The 19,010-nt window shown below is 38.8% G+C and overlaps 1 protein-coding gene across 1 annotated transcript in view; it reads left to right on the top strand.

Moving 5' to 3' along the window:
* The window catches only part of ANKRD16 (ankyrin repeat domain 16), a 31,221-nt gene extending 18,691 nt beyond the window's left edge, over positions 1–12,530 (top strand). Inside the window, exons 6-8 of the mRNA XM_043965403.1 lie at positions 2,918–2,955; positions 4,213–4,374; positions 12,465–12,530. Of these exons, the coding sequence (XP_043821338.1) occupies positions 2,918–2,955; positions 4,213–4,374; positions 12,465–12,530 (266 nt within the window). The remainder of the gene's footprint in view (positions 1–2,917; positions 2,956–4,212; positions 4,375–12,464) is intronic.
* The last annotated feature ends 6,480 nt before the right edge of the window (positions 12,531–19,010 follow it).

Raw genomic sequence — 19,010 nt, 5'->3', positions numbered from 1 at the left:
ACTTCGGTTTTGGACATGTTGAACTTAAGATATCTACGGGATATCATTTGGAGAAGCAATTGGCAAACCGCTCCAGTATCTTTGCCAAGAAAACCCCAAATGGGGATACAAAGAGTCAGACATGACTGAAAAATGACTAAAACATGGGACATCCAATTTGAGATGTCTAATAGGCAGTTGGAGATGTGAGACTAGAGGTCCAGAGAGAGGTCAGGGCTGAACTACTCAGTCATCATCATGAAAATGCGCTTAATTTTAAAGGAATCTGTGCAAAGAGACATGATCCCTGCCCTCAAATTTATGTTTTATGATAAATAACACTAACATGGAGACATTGACTAGTGTGATGGACAGTGCACTGGGCTGGATGTAAGATTCACTGGTGCAAGGACAGCTTAGCTATGGGACCTGAGACAGATAACCTTTCTCTGGTCTCAGTTTCCTCATCTGTAAAAAAGGAGGAACAGATTGCTTCTAAAGTCCCTGATTCCCTGGCTTCCTAAAAGACTCAAACACAGGCTTTTACAGAAAGTCTTTGCAGGTTCCTCAGCCGCTAGCACTTGCTTTTCTAAGATGATTTCTTATCTATTCTGTTCTTCATGTACCTTATTTGTACTTCTTTATGTAGGTCTTGTCTCCCCTTTTAGAATGCTTGAAGGCAGGAACTGGTTTTGCTTTTTCTTTCTATCCCCTGCTACTGCCCAACACAAAGAAAGTAGGTAATACAAGTTTGTTGATGCAACTTAAGGTTTGCAGAATACTTTTCTTGTGTTATTTCATTTGATCCTCAAAATGACCTTGTAAGGCAAGTATTATTATGATCCCCATTTAATAGATGAGAAAAATGATCCTGAGAGAAGTTAAATTTCTTCCCCCCAGGGGGCAGCTAGGTAGTGCAGTGGATAGAGCACCGACCCTGGATTCAGGAGGACCTGAGTTCAAATCTGGCCTCAGACACTTAACGCTTACTAGCTGTGTGACCCTGGGCGAGTCACTTAACCCCCATTGCCCCACAAATAAAAACAAACAAACAAACAAAATTTCTTCCCCCCAGGTTGTGTGGCTAAAAGTTGTCTGAAGCAGGATTTGCCTCCAATTTCAGCAGTCTACCCACTGTGGGTATGGTTGTTGTTAAGTCATTTCATTTGTATCCAACTTTTCGTGATCCCATTCAGGGTTTTCTTGGCAAAGATGCTGGAGTGGTTTGCCATTTCCTTCTCCAGATCATTTTACAGATGAAGAAACTGAAGCAAACAGGGTTAAGTGACTTGCCCAGGGTCACACAGCCAGTAAGTATCTGAGGCCATATTTTAATTCGGGAAGACCAGTCCTCCAGACTTCAGGCCCTGAAGTCTATCAACTGTGCCACATAGCTGCCCTTCTGCTTAAAGGCATGCAGACAAAATGAAATATATTGCATTCACACATAAATGTATAGAAAGGCACAGAGAAAATGGTGGATTTGAATTCAAAAGACCTAGGTTCTGCTCACTAGCCTTCTTACCTTGGCCAAAACATCCCTAAACTTCAATTTTTTTATCTGTAAAAAGTCTCTCCCCCAGACTTCAATCCCAGACCACCAAATGCCTGCCAGACATTTCAAACTGGATGTCTCAGAAATAACTTAAACTCACATGTCTAAAACCAAACTCATCTTACCTCTCTTTCAAATCTCTGTGTTTTTATTACTTCTAGTATCTCAAGCTCATAATCTCCACATTGTCCTGTAATCTTCATTCTCCCTTGCTCCCCTGCTTTTTCCTTCACAGCATCTGTTGCATCCCACCCCTTCTCTCTACAAATAGCTATCTATCAAGTCAAGCCCTCATCATTTTTCACCTAGATTATTGCAGTGCTTTTCTAATTGGTCTTCCTGCCTCAAGTCTCTCACCATTTCAATACATCCTACACATCACTACCAAAGAATTCACCTTAAGTGCATACCATATGACTGCTCTACTTAACTAGCTCCATTAGTTTCCTATCGCATCTACAAAATATAAATTCCTCTTTTTTTTAGCTTTTAAAGTTCTACACAATATGGCCCCAAGCTGTCTTTATACTGTTACTCTCTCTTCTGTACTCTGAGATTTGGCCTTCTCGGTTTAGAACGTTATTTACTCACGACATGCCATCTCCCTCTGCTGTACTTTTGTACTGGACATCCCACATGCCTGGAATGCACTCATTCTGTGCTTTTGCTTCAAAGAATCCTTCTCTTCCTTTGGGATGCAGCTCAGACACCATTTTCTGTATGATTCCCCACCAGCTAGTGTCCTCCCAAATTACCTTGTTAAATACATAATTTTATTTTTATTCTATACATATACATATATTTTAAATAAGTTTTAATAGATATCTTTTGGGGATTTTTTTCCACCATCATAGTTATATGCAGTATGCCTTTCTTTCCCAGAGAGCCATCCCATATAACAAATACTATTTTCTTAAGATTAAAAAAAAAGAGAGGAAAAATCAGCGGAATTCATTAATACATTGAAAAAGTCTGAAAACATGTACATCACCTATGGACCTCCTTCTTCCACAAAGGGGTAGGTTGGGCGTGTCCTCTTATATGTCTTCTTTTGACTCATATTTAATCTTTATAATTTTGCTACATAAATTTTTTATTTTTGAGTGTGTTTGCTATTTACATTATTGTAGTCATTGTATATATTATTTTTTGGCTCTACTTCAATCTCGTTCCGTTTATGTAGATCTTTCCATGCTTCTGTACTCATCACATTCATAATTTCTTATGGCATGGTAGTATTCCATTACATTCACATACCACAGTTTGTTTAACCATAGACATCTACTTGTTTCCAATTCTTTGCTATGACAAAAAGCGCAGGTATAAATATTTTGCTGCAGATAGGGACCTTCTTATTAACTATGGCTCCTTAGGGGCAGCTAGGTGGAGCAGTGGATAAAGCACAGGCTCTGGATTCAGGAGTACCTGAGTTCAAATCCAGCCTCAGACACTTGACACTTACTAGCTGTGTGACCCTGGGCAAGTCACTTAAACCTCATTGCCCTGCAAAAAACAAAAACAAAAAAACCCCACTATGGCTCCTTGGAAAAGTAATGGAATCTCTGAATATAGGGACATTATATTCACTTTAGTTGCATAATTCCAAATTGCTTTGTTAACGTGATTGTACCAACTCATAGCTTTACCAACAATGCACTGGGTACCTATCATCCCACAACCCTTCTAACATTGACTATTACTATTGTTTTGTCCATCTTTGCCAATTTGCAGTGTGTAAGGTAAAACCTCTGGGCTATTTTTATTTTCATTTCCCTTGTTTTTAGTGATTTGGAGTATTCTTCAAAATTTTTTGGAGAACTGGCTGCTGAAATCATTTGACCAATTATCTAGCCACTAAACCAAAAGCCTTCCTTTATAGTTATGTGTGAATTCAGTATTTTTCATTCTACCTGCATGTTTTTATATGGGCAGTAATATCACAATGGACCAAGTACTGAATTTGGAGGGAGGAAAACCTGGGTCCAAGTCCTGCTTCAAATGATCATTAGCTGCACAATCCTGTGTGAGACACTAAACCTCTCTCAGGCTATATATCTTCTTTATATATTTTTATATATTCTTATATTTTTTACATTTCTTTATCTTAGCCCCCCCATTCGAATTTACATTTACTCATCACAAGTAAGAATTGTCATTCTTCTTATTTGTATCCCTAAATCCCAGTATGGTATCTGGCACATAGTAGGCTATTAATAAATATTTATTTATTAATTGAAATGAGTGTAAAAATGCCTACTTCATTTTATCTAAAGGGTAGTGACTAAAGGATATAAAAAAGTGAAGAGCTTTTTAAACCCACAATCTGTAAAATCTGTCTTACTATTTGTAAAATTAACTCTCACTGTGAATAAGGTAACTTGGAGCCAAGAAGACATGAGATCAATCTAATCTACATGAGACAGTTTCTAGTTGTATGACCCTAGCAAGTCACTTAACTTTCCCACCCTCAGTTTCCTCATCTGTAAAATGGAATTCGTGAATAATAATAGCATCTACCTTACAGGGTTACTATGAGAATAAAATAATATTAGGTAAAGCCCTTTAAAGCACTCTTTAATTCTAGCTATTATAATACTATTATTAACCCACCCACTCCTTTACTCCAATTTTCTTTTGAACTTGTCTTTATTCTCTCTCATCTTTTTTCCATTTAATAGGCTTGTTTCATAGCCAAGGATATCCTAGGTGCCCAAGCTTTACACAAAGCAGCAGTCACTGGTCAAGAAAAAGCTATTCGATTCCTAGTCTCTGATCTTGGTGTTGGAGTTGATGAGAGAGCAACAGTGACTCAATACACAGCTCTCCACTATGCTGCTAAGGTTGGTTTTATTTGTAATGGTATTCCTATCTCTATCTGACTTGTTATCCAGCTGCCTCATTGAATAACTTTTAACAACTCATTTATGTGGGTTGGCTTGGTGAAATCACATGTGGCACAACTCCTAAAGCAGGTGAGTTCTGAATAATTATCCTTCTTAAATTAAGTAGGCCATAAAGCAGAAACATGCCCCACAAAGAGTAAGGCTCCATTGATTATCTCACATCTAAAAGTAATTATCTTTGTTAGGTGAGAATATTTCTTGAATAAATCAATCAGAATCAAACAAGAGGAACTTGTTTAAAAAAATACAAGGATATGGAAGCAGAGGAGATGTAGGGTTATACCTAATTCAGTCAGTGAAGCAGTAAACATGTATTAGGCACCAAGTCTGTACCAGGCATTGTGCTAAGCACTGGGGATATAAATACAAAAAAGAAAGATAGTCCTTGCTGTCAAGGAGCTTACAGTCTTATGGAAGAAGACACACTAAAGGAAGCTCAAAAACGGGGAGAAGGCACCTTTGTGTGTGGGAAGAGACAGGGTGAAGAGGTAATCATGATAGAAAAATCCAAAGGAGTGCAGCTGGGTAGATTGTCTTTGGCCCCCTCTAGTTGAGTCAAAAAGAATCTGCAGCTTAAGGGCAACCAGCAAGAGGAGAAAGAGAAGATAAAGGAAGAAGAGAGAAAAAGATGAACAAAAAGGGAGATATCTAGCAAGGCAATCGTCCTTATAGGCATCTTGGGACAGAAGATTTAGGCCACCAATGTACCCCCTCTACTCAGAGACAGAAGGAGGCCCTGAGAAAAAGTCTCCTCTTTCCCATTTCCCTTCTTGGTACCTGACTATCCACAGATGTAATATAATGTTTTTCTTTATCCAAATGTTTCCAGTAACCCCAATTTTACCTCAACCACAGAGAAACTTGTAATTAGCTAGAAATGCAAATTAAGGCAGTGAGACAAACTTCTGCCCAAGTGCTAGGAATTTTCCTCACTGGAGATTCAGAATGATTGTGATTGTACTCCTAACTTTTCTTCTAAAATAAACACCAAAGCTGCACAAGAGGGAATCACATGGATTTTAAGGGCCATTATATTGTTCTATGGTTACAATAAGCTAATTATATTAATGGTGTCATAAGCCTTATACTAGGTTGTAGAGACATAGAAAAAGGTAGTAAAGAAAAGGATCTGTAACAGGATAGGGTAGCAAAAAAAAGAAGAAGAGAGATGTTTGAAGCATTTTTTTTAAAAATGCATAGGAAAAAAAGAAGATCAGAAGAAACATGAACAAGCAGGACAGCTTTCAAAGTTAAATATTAGATCTATTATGTCATACTTAATGGAAAAATAAGCTGCATGAAATAGAGATTCATATTTTCACATCCAATACATTTTCAGTTCTTTGTATATGGAAATGATGATTTTTCCATTTTAATTTTTTAATCTTTTTAATCTTAAAAAAAGCCATTACCTTCATGAGATACCCAGTTTCTACATTTTTAAAAACAGTGTGATTTGATTCTGTAAAAACTCTTATGAGTTGTATTCAACAGACACATAGTATGTCAAAAGTTAAGATATTGCCTATCATATGTGAGATCAGGGGGTAGGGTATTAAAAGAATATTAATTTATATTTTATGATACATGGATTTATATTTTATGACACATGAACCATTTAGACAAATTAATTTCCACTAATCAGTAAGCAATTTACCTCAAGGAGAAGGATAGAGTAGTGAGAAGAGTGCTAGATTTAGAGTTATAGGACCTTCATTCCAATTCCAGTTCTGCCTCAGTGTGACTTTGGATACCCTGTGGCTCTCAGCCTCAGTTTCCTCATCTGTAAAATGACAGGATTTAACTAGATTGCTAAGGACCCTTCCGACTTAAAATCTATAATCTAATGAGCCTCCTCTCAGATTTTAAGAGCTGTGTTCTGCTCACCAATTACAGAGATGAAACAATTGATACACCATTAGTAATGCCTATACTTTGAATTATTTTTCAAGTAATGATGAATTTGCAATAATCTACACACATTCTCATGTCCAGTCACCTTCATGATCAAGGACATGTATATACAACGTTATAGCTTAGTATTAGGTGACAGAACAAAACCAGTGTAATGGACCCACCAAGGAACTGAACTAAACCCATGACCTTAGTATAATAAATGCTAAACAACTGAACTAACCAATCACAGATAAATAAGTTTATGACTTACTTAAGTGGTCTCCTAAATTTGTGAACAAAGCGTGAGGCCTGCTATATACAACCAGTTGGTGTGAGACTTTTTTGTTTGTTTTGGGTTTTTTTGCAGGGCAGTGAGGGTTAAGTGACTTTCCCAGAGTCACACAGCTAGTTAAGTGTCAAGTGTCTGAGGCTGGATTTGAACTCAGGTCCTCCTGGATCCAAGGCCAGTGCTTTACCCACTGCACCACCTAGCTACCCCTGGTGTGAGACTTTTTGATGCTGTGTGTTACATTTTAATAGTCTCATCACTGCCCCATATTTATATAAAAATTATATTTAAGATAACAACAAATGTGAGAGGTAAAGCAATCTAACTGACCTATGTGCTACAGGTAAACTCTGGGAGTTCCATTAACACTTAGATTGCAAAAGAAGAGATATTTAAAGGTAGGTTTGCACAGTGTTCCATACTGCTGTACAATTGTTAAATTGGCCCTTATTTTGTGAAACTCACACAAGAGTACAGGGGCAATAGCTATGTGAGGTTCTAGGAAGGTTATATCTATAGTAGTCAGGGGTTCCTTCCTGTTTTCCTCCTCTTCTTTAATCTCTTAAGTGCTGAGAATGAGAGAGGGGAAAGAAGGAGAGACACTCACAAATGAAAAAAGATGGCCAAAAATAAAGAGTTGGCATATTAGAATATATTTTAAGACCTTATTTCAATTGCACATTAATGTAATTACTTTCTTTAATCAATCAGGAGGGACATACAAGTACAGTGAAGACTCTTTTGTCCTTGGGAGCTGACCTTGAGTCTAAAGATGAAAGAAATCGATCAGGTAAGAACTAATGTCACAATATATTATGTTGATGTTCAGTGTAAACAAACCATGTAAATATTTTGTAAGTTGAATTTGGATCTTATTTGAGTTTCATATGAAATACTTGCTCCAAATAATCTTTAATTTCACTGGTTTATTCTTCCAATGATGTAAATTGCAACACTCTGAACCTTAATAGGTAGTTTCATGAGTTGTGGCCAAAGAAATTCATCATCTACTGATTGGGAAGAGTAATGACCTTTTGAATTTAGCTAGACTAAAACACTGTGCCTATCATCAGGCTCATACTCAAAGCATTTATAGCTTGGTAGGACCTGATAGAACCATTAGTTCCTACCTTAACCATAAACACTTTGAGAAAACTTGGGCGGGGGGTGGGGGACAGCTAGGTGGCATAGTGGATAGAGTACCGGCCCTGGATTCAGGAGGACCTGAGTTCAAATCCAGCCTCAGACCCTTGACACTTACCAGCCGTGTGACCCTGGGCAAGTCACTTAACCCCAATTGCCTCACCAAAAAAAAAAAAAAGAGAGAGAAAACTTGGGCACAATGATAAAGCAACAGAGTAACACTTTAAGAAGATTACATTTCATTGATTAAGCATAAAGCCTCCATCTGTAATTTCATTGGCTAAGGAAACCCCTCTACCAATGAATATCAGCATCTTCTTTGCAATTTATTGCCTTAATTATCTAGAGCAAAGGTGTCAAACTTGCCTGCCAGCAAGCAGCCTTAAAACTCAATTGTGGGGGGCAGCTAGGTGGAACAGTGGATAAAGTACCAGCTCTGGATTCAGGAGGACCGGAGTTCAAATGCGGCCTTAGACACTTGACACTTACTAGCTGTGTGACCCTGGGCAAGTCACTTAACTCTCGTTGCCCTGCACAAAAAACAAAAAAAACCTCAATTGTGGCAAAACCAGACTAAAATGTAATTGAAAAACGTTTAACAAAATAAAAATATAATACAACATAGATAATGTTAATTTGTGGTTTTCTAAATCACTATTCAGCAGGCAAGGATCCATTCCTCTTTGAGTTTTACACCATTGGTCTAGAGCACCAATAGATTGCCCAGCCGGCATATGTGAAATGTGGGAAGTAAAACTAGATCTGCCTGGCCCTCTCTCTACTATGCCCCTGCTGCCTTATCTTTACAAAATAGCTTTGTTGGATTAGCATCTTCTAAAAAATGAAATCACTTATTCCATTTACAAAACTAAATAGTGACATCTTTGGATCTCAACCAATTCTTAATCATACCAACCAATCCACGTATGTGTACCTTATCTTTAGATTAATAGGTCAATCTGTCAGTTAGCCATTTATTAAGCACCCTCTGTATACCAGGGCCTGGGGATACAAAGAAGGCAAAAAAAAGCCTTGTTCTCAAGGGACTCAGAATCCAAGGGAGAAGACAACTTGCAAAAAGCTATGTATAAATAGGGTATGTACAGGGTAAGTTGTAGATAATCTCAGAGAAAATAAGAATCAAAAATCTTGATACAGAACTCTAAGATTTGCAAACATTTTACAAATATTATATCATTTTATCTTCACAACAACCCTGGGAGGTAGGTGTTATTATTATTCCTTATTTCACAGATAAGGAAACAGTCTGAGGAAGGTTAAGCAACTTACCAAGGAACACACAGAACTCCTCAGAGAAGTATCTGAGGAAAATTTGAACTCAGGTTTTCTTGACTCCAGGCCCAGCATTCTACCTACTGTGCCACCTAAGGAGGACTGGGAAAAGCTTCTTATAGAAAGTGGAACTTTAACTGAGATTAGAAGGAAGTCAGGGAAGCAAGGAAGCAGAAATGAGATGGGAAAGAGTTCCAGGCATGGGAGAAAGGCGGTAAAAATGCCTAGAGATGGAGATGGAGTGTCCTGTGAGAGAAATAGTGAGCAGGCCAGTATGACCAGATTGAAGAGTAAGTAGGGGGGAATAAGGGGAAAGGCAGGTGGTGGTCAAGTTATGCAGGGCATTATAAAGCCAAATAGAGGATTTTATATTTGATTCTACAAGCAAGTCACTGAAGTTGATTAAATATGGGTGTGATATTGGGTGACTCATTCTTTAGGATGATCAGTGTGACAACTGAGTGGAGGATGGATTAGAGTAGGATGGGTTGAATAAAGAGAGACTTGTGTTGGGCAGACCCTACTCTTAACATCAGGTTATTGCAATAATCCAGGCATGAGGTAATGAGGGCCTACAGAAGAATGGTGGTAGTATTAGAGGAGATAAAGAGTGTGTGTGGTATGTGTGTGTGTGTGTCCTCATGGATTCAATTAGCATTTCTATGCAGATGGGCAGCTAGATGGCACAGTGGATAGAGCACTGGCCCTTGAGTCAAGAGGACCTGCATTCAAATTTCACCTCAGACACTTACTAGCTGTGTGACCCTGGGCAAGTCACTTAACCCCAATTGCCTTAAACATCCAGGGCCATCTCTAGTCTTCTTTATCTTGCCACTGGACCCAGATGGTTCTGGAGGAGAGAGGGAGGGTGGTGACCTTGCATAGCCCTCCCTCACTTAAATCCAATTCAATGCAAGTCATGACTTTGCCAGATGTCATGATCCTCTTCAAGAACAGAGGACAAACAACAACAATTATGCAGATGATTCTTAGTTTTATTTGAATGGCTCTAACCTCTCTCCAGAACTGAATTCTCACATCTCTCACATTTTAAATAGCTTAAATTGGATGTCCTATAGACATCTTCAACTGAACATTTCCAAAATCACATTCGTTATCTTCGCCTTGAATCCTCTCCTCTTCTTACCATCCATGTTACTGTCTAGGATACCATCACACTCAGGCTTGCAACCCAGGTGTCATCTTCAACCTCTCATTCTTTTACACACACACACACACACACACACACACACACACACACACACACACACACATCTAATTAAGTCTTGTCATTTCTACCTTTGTATGCATGTGTATACGTGTATATATGTATGTACATACATATATAAAATTTATTCTCTACTATAGATATAAGCAGGGCAGACAATATGTGTGTATTATATATATATGCATATTTTATATATACAACTTGTATATGTATCTTGGGGAGATTTGGGGGAGAAAGATAACGAGTTCAGTTTTGGACATATTGAGTTGAAGATGTCCACAGACCATCCAGTTCAAGATATCTGATAGACAGTTGGAGATGTGAGCATGCAGTTCTGGAGAGAGGTTAGGGCTGTTCAAATAAATCTGATCATCATCTGCATAGAAATGATAGTTGAATCTATAGGAATTGATGAGATCATCAAATGAAATATTAGAGAGGGAGAGGAAAAGAGGGCCCAGGACAGAGCCTCAGGGGACACCTATAGTTAATGGGCATGACCTGGATGAGGATCTACCAAAGGATACAGAAGGAAGGGTCAGAGAGGTAGGAGGAGAACTAGGGGAAAAGAGCATCATGAAAACCTAGAGATATTATCGAGGAGAAGTAGATCATCAACATAATCAAAGACTGCAGAAAGGTAAAATAAGATTGAGGATTGATAAAAGACCATTAGATATGGTGAGTAAGAGATCATGGGTAACTCTGGAGAGAGTAGTTGTGATGGAATGATGAGATTAGGAGCCATACTACAGAGAATGAAGAAGAGAGAGTAGAGAAAGTGGAGGCATCAACTCTAGATGGTCTTTTCAAGGAGTTTAACAACAAAAGGGAGAAGAGACATAGAGCAGTAGCTAGTAGAGATGGATGGATCAAGTGAGAGTTTTTGGAGGCTGGGGAAGTCCTAGACATATTTGTCAGCAGTACAGAAGAAGCCAGATGTCAGAGACTGAAGATGAGGGGAATGATGGAAGGGGCAGTCTGCTGGAGAAGACAGAATGGAATAGGATCACTTGTTCAGCCAATTGTTTTGCCTTATCTAGAATGACCACCTCTTCTCACTAGACAGGTTAAGGAAGAGAAAGTGATGAAAGGCACTTAAGTGATCTACAATGCAGAGGAGGGAAGATAAGGGATCTCTTAGAGACAGGCCTCAGTTTTTTCAGTGAAATGTGAGGCCAGGTGAGAAGGTGGGAAGAGAACAAGGCATGGGAGGTTTGCGCAGGCATGAAAAGGGCTGCAAGAGCTGCTGTGGAAAGTGGGATGGTGCATCCATTAGGGAGGTGTAAAATAATTGCCTTGCTACAGTTAGGGCCCAGTTCAGATTATGTAACATAAATTTATAGTGGCACAATTAACAACACAGTTTTGTTAGAAAGGAAGGCAGTGCATGGTGGACAGAGCAAGATCTTCAATAGGCTAAGGGAGCAAGGGCCCCATGAGAAGAGGACAATGTAGAGTGGACCCGGTAAACCAAAGAGTCAAGACCTGGAAGGAAGGAGAATGTAGCCAGTGCTGGGGTGATGGCCTGGGAAAGAACTGAGGGGTCAAAGAATTGGAGGTCACAGTGAGGATAGAGGATAGGCTTTGGGGTTGCAAAGTGGAGTGTGAGGTGGAGTGACATGGGATTGTGATCAGATGAAGGAATTTTAGAGTTCGTAATATGAAAGTGGTACGTTTGTGTGTGATGACAAAATCAAGGGTTATGATTATTTTCAGGCGTGACTGGAGGAGCAAAGTGGTAAGTTATGGGAAATGAGCAAGTTGAGGAAATGGGAGGTTAAGCATATATTTGGGTAGGTATCTACAGTGGGTCTAGAAGTTGTATTTTCACTCTAACTCTTTAAATGTGGGCCCCTGAAAGTAATTTCAGAGCAAATTGACCGGAATGGGACAGCTCAGAATTTATTTTGTTTCATTTCAACAAACTCATATGGGGGCTGATATTTTTTCATATATAGAATTCACTAAATTTTGAAAAAAAACCCTTTCTTTCCATATAAAGCATACCTTAGTGGTTTATGGGAAGGATATGGTGATGAACTTTTGAAAGTATATATTGTGGACAACTGAATAGCTCAAAAATAGCTTGTAGGTATTGCTTTAAATGGAGTTAATCTATTAAGGATTGCTTTAGCTATGTTGTACTAAGTTCATTTTGATCATATCTTCCTTCAGCCCTGCATCTGGCTTGTGCAGGTCAGCACTTGGCCTGCATTGAGTTTCTCCTTGAATGTGGACTAAAGGACTCTCCAGACACCACAGGGACCCTGGCTCGAGAGCTCATAAAGAAACAAGACATTCTTTATCACTTTGACCAAAAAATGGCATGACCCACAAATTTTCCTAAAAGAAGAAATATTTAAGAGGCAGTGTTTATAGCTTTCTTGCTAATTTTTTGGTTAACAAACATGACTATTGAATTTGGACATCATTGGGTGCTTTTAGCTCCTCCTCTATACCTGAGTAAGGATGTCTTTGATCATCAGGAGACAACGTCCAGGTACTAGATTTACTTCTGAGAACTACAAAGCCTCTGTTGTATTCCAAACTCTATTACAGACATGTGAAATCCTAACCCAGCATATACCTCCCACTTTGTACTTCAGTTTCCCCACTTTTGAAGTTAACCCCACAGTGTCACAATTTACTTGATATGATTTATTTATCTTCATTGTAAAATTTCCTTCTCTATCAATATGATCGAAGGGTTACAAATGATCTCTTAATTGTCAAATCTATTGGTCTTTTCTCAATCATCATTCCTTCCAACTATACTCTACTTTGACAACTATACACTATTTGACACGCTAACCACCCTCTTCCCCTGGGTTTTCTCCCCTCTCTGGGTTTGATCATAGGCTACAAAGTAACTCCTTTTTTTTTTTTTTTTTTGGTGGGGCAATGAGAGTTAAGTGACTTGCCCAGGGTCACACAGCTACTAAGTGTCAAGTGTCTGAGGTCAGATTTGAACTCAGGTCCTCCTGAATCTAGAGCTGGTGCTTTATCTACTGTGCCACCTAGCTGCCCCCCTAAGTAACTTTTTTTTTTTTTGGTGAGGCAATTGGGGTTAAGTGACTTGCCCAGGGTCACACAGCTAGTAAGTGTTAAGGTCTGAGGCCGGATTTGAACTCATTTACTCCTGACTCCAGGGCCAGTGCTCTATCCACTGTGCCACCTAGCTGCCCCCCCTAAGTAACTCTTAATTTCCAAATCTGATTGTGTTTTCTCTTTCCTAACATTCCTCAACTTCTCTGCTGCTTTTGATGCTGCTGTCTGTCTACCTTCTCCAGGATACTCTTTCTTCATTGGGTTTTCATAGGACTATTCTCAGGTTCTTCTGCATGTCTGACAGCTCCTTCTTAGTCTCCTTTATTGAATGACCAGCCACATCCCATGTCCTAACTGAGGATATAGAGGATCTGTCCTGGGCCCTCTTTTCCCCTTTATGTATGCTCTGAGTAATCTTACCAGCTCCAGAGGGTTTCATTAATATCTCAATACAGGGGACAGCTAGGTGGCACAGTGGATAAAGCACTGGCCCTGGATTCAGGAGGACCTGAGTTCAAATCCAGCCTCAGACACTTGACACTTACTAGCTGTATGGCCCTGGGCAAGTCACTTAACCCTCATTGCCCTGCAAAATTAAAAAAAAATAAATTATTAATATCTCAATACAGATGACTCAGAGATCTATATATCTAGTCTCAGTCATTCAAAGTGAATTTCTTGGGGCGGCTAGGTGGCGCAGTGGATAAAGCACCGGCCCTGGATTCAGGAGTACCTGAGTTCAAATCTGGCCTCAGACACTTGACACTTACCAGCTGTGTGACCCTGGGCAAGTCACTTAACCCCATTGCCCCGCAAAAAAAAAAAAAAAACCAACCAAAGTGAATGCCTTGAAAACATCTCAAGCTCAACTAGTCCAAAATGGAACTCATTATCTATTTGATAGATAACTCAATTCCCCTCAGGCCCACCTCTTCTCCAAACGTCTATATTCCTGTCAGAACTGCCACCATAATTTCTAGTCTCCCAGATTCATAACCTTGTCATTATTCTCAACCCCTCACACTCCATTACCCCACATATATTATTTCATGGGCCTGGGTTTGTGTTTGGAAAGGAAATGTCTATAATAAGCTGGGGGTATTCCACAACCCCCATCATTAGCCAGATCTCAATGTTTCTACCTCCATAATATTTCCCTCCTCTCAAATCACACCTCAGCTGCCACCTCAGTACAAGTCCTCATTGCCTCTTGCCTAGATTATTGCAGCAGCCTCGTGATTGGTCTCCCTGTCTGTCAAAATTATTTTCCTTAAGTACATATCTGATCAATTATTCCCCTACTTGACCAACGCTAGTAACTACCTATTTCCTCCAGATTAAAATATATAAACTCTTCTGTTTGTCCCAACCTGACCTCAATCCTATCATTACAGACTGATCTTCCTGACATGGCAATTGTGCCAAATTGGGCCTTTATCTTTTCCCACAACCAAAACACTCTATCTATTTTGCTTTTGTATTAGCCATGCCCCATCACTGCCCCCTCCTCACCTCAGCCTCATAGAATACCTCTCTTCCTTCAAGACACAACTTGCCTTCTACATGAAAACTTTGCTGATTCCACATACACACCCATCAACTCATAATACCCTTCCTTCCAAAGTACCTTGTACTAAAATACTTTTATTTTTCTTTATATTTTTATACATTTATATATGTCCTTTTTGTCTTCCTCCTTAGGATGTAAGCTCCTTTAGAAGGAAAGCAAGAAAGTGAGGAAAAAAAGTTTTACATCAAGTTTCTCTTATGATAAAGACCTCATTTCTCAAATATATAGGGAACTGAGCCAAATTTATACAAATAAGAGCCATTCCCCAGTTGATAAATGGTCAAAGGATATGAACAGGCAGTTTTCAAAAGAAGAAATCAAAGCTATCAATAATCACATGAAAAAAATCTCTAAATCACTATTCATTAGAGAAATGCAAATTAAAATAGCTCTGAGCTACCATCTCACTCCTGTCATATTGGTTAATATGACAGAAAAAGAAAATGACAAATGATGGAGGGGATGTGGGAAAATTGGGACTCTAATGCACTGTTGGTGGAGTTGTGAACTGATCCAACCATTCTGGAAAGCAATTTGGAACTATATCCAAAAGGCTATAAAACTTTGCATACTCTTTGAACCAGCAAAACTAGGTCTGTATCCCAAAAAGATTTTTTTTAAAAGGGAAGGACCTATATATACAAAAATATTTATAGCAGCTCTTTTAGTGGTGGCAGAGAATTGGATATTGATGGGATATCCATCAGTTGGGGAATGGTTGAACAAATTATACATGATTATGATGGAATATTATTGTGCTATAAGAAATAAGCAATCAGATTTCAGAAAAACCCGGAAAGATTTATATGAGCTTGTGCCATGAAGTGAGCCGAACCAGGAGAACATTGCACATAGTAACAGCAATATTGTAAGATGATAAACTGTGAATGACTTCTGTATTCTCAGCAATACAAAGATCCAAGACAATTCTGAAAGACTTATGTTAAAAAAAATGCTACCTACCTCTAAAGAGAGAACTGATGAACTTGGAATATAGATTGAAGCATACTTTTTAAACTTTATTTTGCTTGCTTTTTTTGCAGCATGGCTATATGGAAATGTTTTGTATGACTTCACATGTATAATTGATATATTGTTTGCCTTCTCAAAGGGGAGGAAGGAAGAGAACTCAAAGTTTTTTTTTAAAAAAGGAATGAATGTTAAAAATAAATAATTTAAATTTTTTAAAAAGAATGTAAGTAAAAAAAAAAAGAATGTAAATGCCTTCTCCTTTCATTCTGATGATGAATTACCTTACCATGATAGACAAGTGATGGACTCAAGATGCAAAATATTATATCTATACATTTTCAAATACTACTAATGTGGGAATTTGTTTTCTTTTACTACTACTCATATTTATTACCAGGATGCCAAAGTACTCTAAATCTGAGGCTGAGAATGAGTAGTTTAAAATCACCATTTCTGATCCTTAATTTCCTGAGTGGAAGTGAGTGAGGGTTGTCTTCTTTACCCATTCAGTGGCCTCATCTTTCAGGCGTAACCCTCTCAGGTGTCCCCTTGAAAAGAAATGGAGTATATTAGCTAATGAATTAGGTCATGGTGAATTAATAATAAGCAGCAGCTAACATTTAGAGTACCTGCCATGTGCTAGGCACTGTACCAAGCACATCACAGACATAATTCATTGCTGGGAGAGAGGTGCTATTATTATCTCCATTTTATAGATGAGGAAGCTGAGACAAACAGAGGTTAAGTGATTTGTTCAGGATCACTCAGCTGGTAATTGTCAGAGGCCATATTTGAACTCACGTCTCTTCAACTCCAGTCCCAGTCCTCTATCCACTGCACACCTAAGCTGTCCCCATTATATGCCATTATACTGCATATGTGTCAAAAAGTAAATAGCAGGGCAGCTAGGTGGCGCAGTGGATAGAGGCACTGGCCCTGGAGTCAGAGTACCTGAGTTCAAATCCAGCCTCAGAGCCTTAACACTTACTAGCTGTGTGACCCTGGGCAAGTCACTTAACCCCAATTGCCTCACTAAAAAAAACAAAAAAAAAACAAAACAAAAAGTAAATAGCACAGTTAAATGAATTCCTCTTGGTTCAGTTAGTTACCCTGCTCTCCGAGGACTTGTTTAAGGAGTGAGGGGCATACCAAGTGGGGCAGAGGTCGGGGAGCAGGGAGTAGCAGCGAAGAGGTAAGTAGAAGAGAGTTATAAATAAGTCTTCACTACCCCTCAGTATGCAAACATTTCTCAGCTACCTGAGTATCAGCTTTTCGCTCCTGATTAGACTAGAAAGAATTTGCTTTTTTATTACCTTTTCCCCCATGTACCAGATCCACAAGGATTACTACACTTAAAAAAAATTACCTTGACAAAAGATCCTTAAAAAAAAAAAAAGCATGTAGGCTCCTTTAAGTAGGGATTGTTTCATTCATTTTATCTGTTTTCCCAGTGCCTGGCACACAGTAAGTGTTTGTTGATTATTTTTGGTAAAATACTGTAAAGACTGTGATGATTACATCTGAAACTTGTACACTACCTAATCTCCCTTGGCCTCAGTTGTTTTCTCTGTAAAATGAGGGGGATAGACTAGGTCCCTTCCAGATGTAGATCTATAATTCTAAGAACCTTTCCTGACTGAGCCAAAAAAAAAAAAGTTTCTGTTCTTGGGAGTGGCTGATTACAAGCAAAATTACATTTATACTTATTCCCAGGCTATAAATGTTGTCTGTGAACACTTTAAATGAAATTCTAAGTTTTCCAATTTAAAAAATAAAACAAGAAAAATAAAACCTCAACATCCGAACAGACATATTTTTCTGGCATTTAGGTAAATTCCATCTGAATAGTAATGGAGTTTTAATTGGTCTTATTCCTCCATTTTAAAAATTTTAGGCTCTAACCACAAGCATAATTTGACACTTTATTCAATAAGTATTAACAAAGCACTTGGTTTTCCTTAAGCCCTATGATAGGCTTAAGATATGCCCTATCATAGGGTAGCTAGGTGATATAGTACACAGAGCACCAAGCCTAGAGACAGGAAGATCTGAGTTCAAATCCAGCTTCAGATACTATTAACTGTGTGACTCTGGGTAAGTCACTTAACCTCTATTGCCTCAGTTCCTCATCTATAAAATGGGAACACACACTGGAGAAGGAAATGGCAAACCCACTCCAGTATCTTTGCCAAGAGAAGTTCATGGACAAAATCCATGTAGAGTCAGACACAACTAAACAACGAGAAATTATAGGCTTAATAGTAGAATTCTAGGTTTTTACCACTAAAGCAAGGAAAGAAATCCTGTGAAAATATGAACATGCTATGCAATCCTGTCTCATGATAGTCAAATCACATATTCCTACATCTATTTTGATTTGATTTGATTTGAGGGTGTGAAGAATGAAAGAACAAAGGGGCAAGGAATTCAAGGGTGGAGAACAGTGCTCTACTTGTTGAACTGGTTTAACTATTGAATCAAAATTACAAAGAGAGCAAAGTGAGACTAAAAGATGAGTGATGGATTAAGAGGTATAGATAGGAAAGGAACTGGAACTGTGATTTCATTGTTATAGGGAATGTCCAGGTTAAGAAATGCCCTTTACCAATGCTGGTTAATACCTTCTCTGCAATGAATGAAGCATCATTGAGCATTTAGTATGTGCTAACCATTGTACAAAACCTGAGGTTTCAAGTAGAAAAATCCAGACAGTCCTTGTTTTCAAAGAGCTCACACTCCAATTAGGGGAGAAAGCCTGTAATAGAAAGTTCTGCTGCTGGGCAGATGGCAAGGCCCAGGAGTCTTTAAGCTATATCAGGTCAAATGACAGTGCCAGGGACTGTAAGACATAGAGACTGGCAAATAGTAAGGCCTGGAGGTCCCCAGGAAGCAATGGCAGGGCAGATGGTAAAGCTCAGTTTTCTTCTATCTGACTGCAAAGAATAGAGAAGTTGGCAGTCAAATATCTTGGATTGATTCTGGGCAGTCTGGCTGAGGGAGGAGTCAAAGGAAATAGGTCTTCCTACCACCTTGTTTTCCCCGACAGTGAGAAGTAGGGGTGTGGATAGGTCACTGGGGAGTGGGCCTGCCTACCTGTCCCAAATAGATTTTTATAATTTGAGACAGATGCC

Source organism: Dromiciops gliroides, chromosome 5 (assembly GCF_019393635.1).
Source record: "Dromiciops gliroides isolate mDroGli1 chromosome 5, mDroGli1.pri, whole genome shotgun sequence".
Taxonomy (NCBI): domain Eukaryota; kingdom Metazoa; phylum Chordata; class Mammalia; order Microbiotheria; family Microbiotheriidae; genus Dromiciops; species Dromiciops gliroides.
Note: the sequence above shows the minus strand (reverse complement) of the source record. Positions and strands in the feature narration are given on the sequence as shown.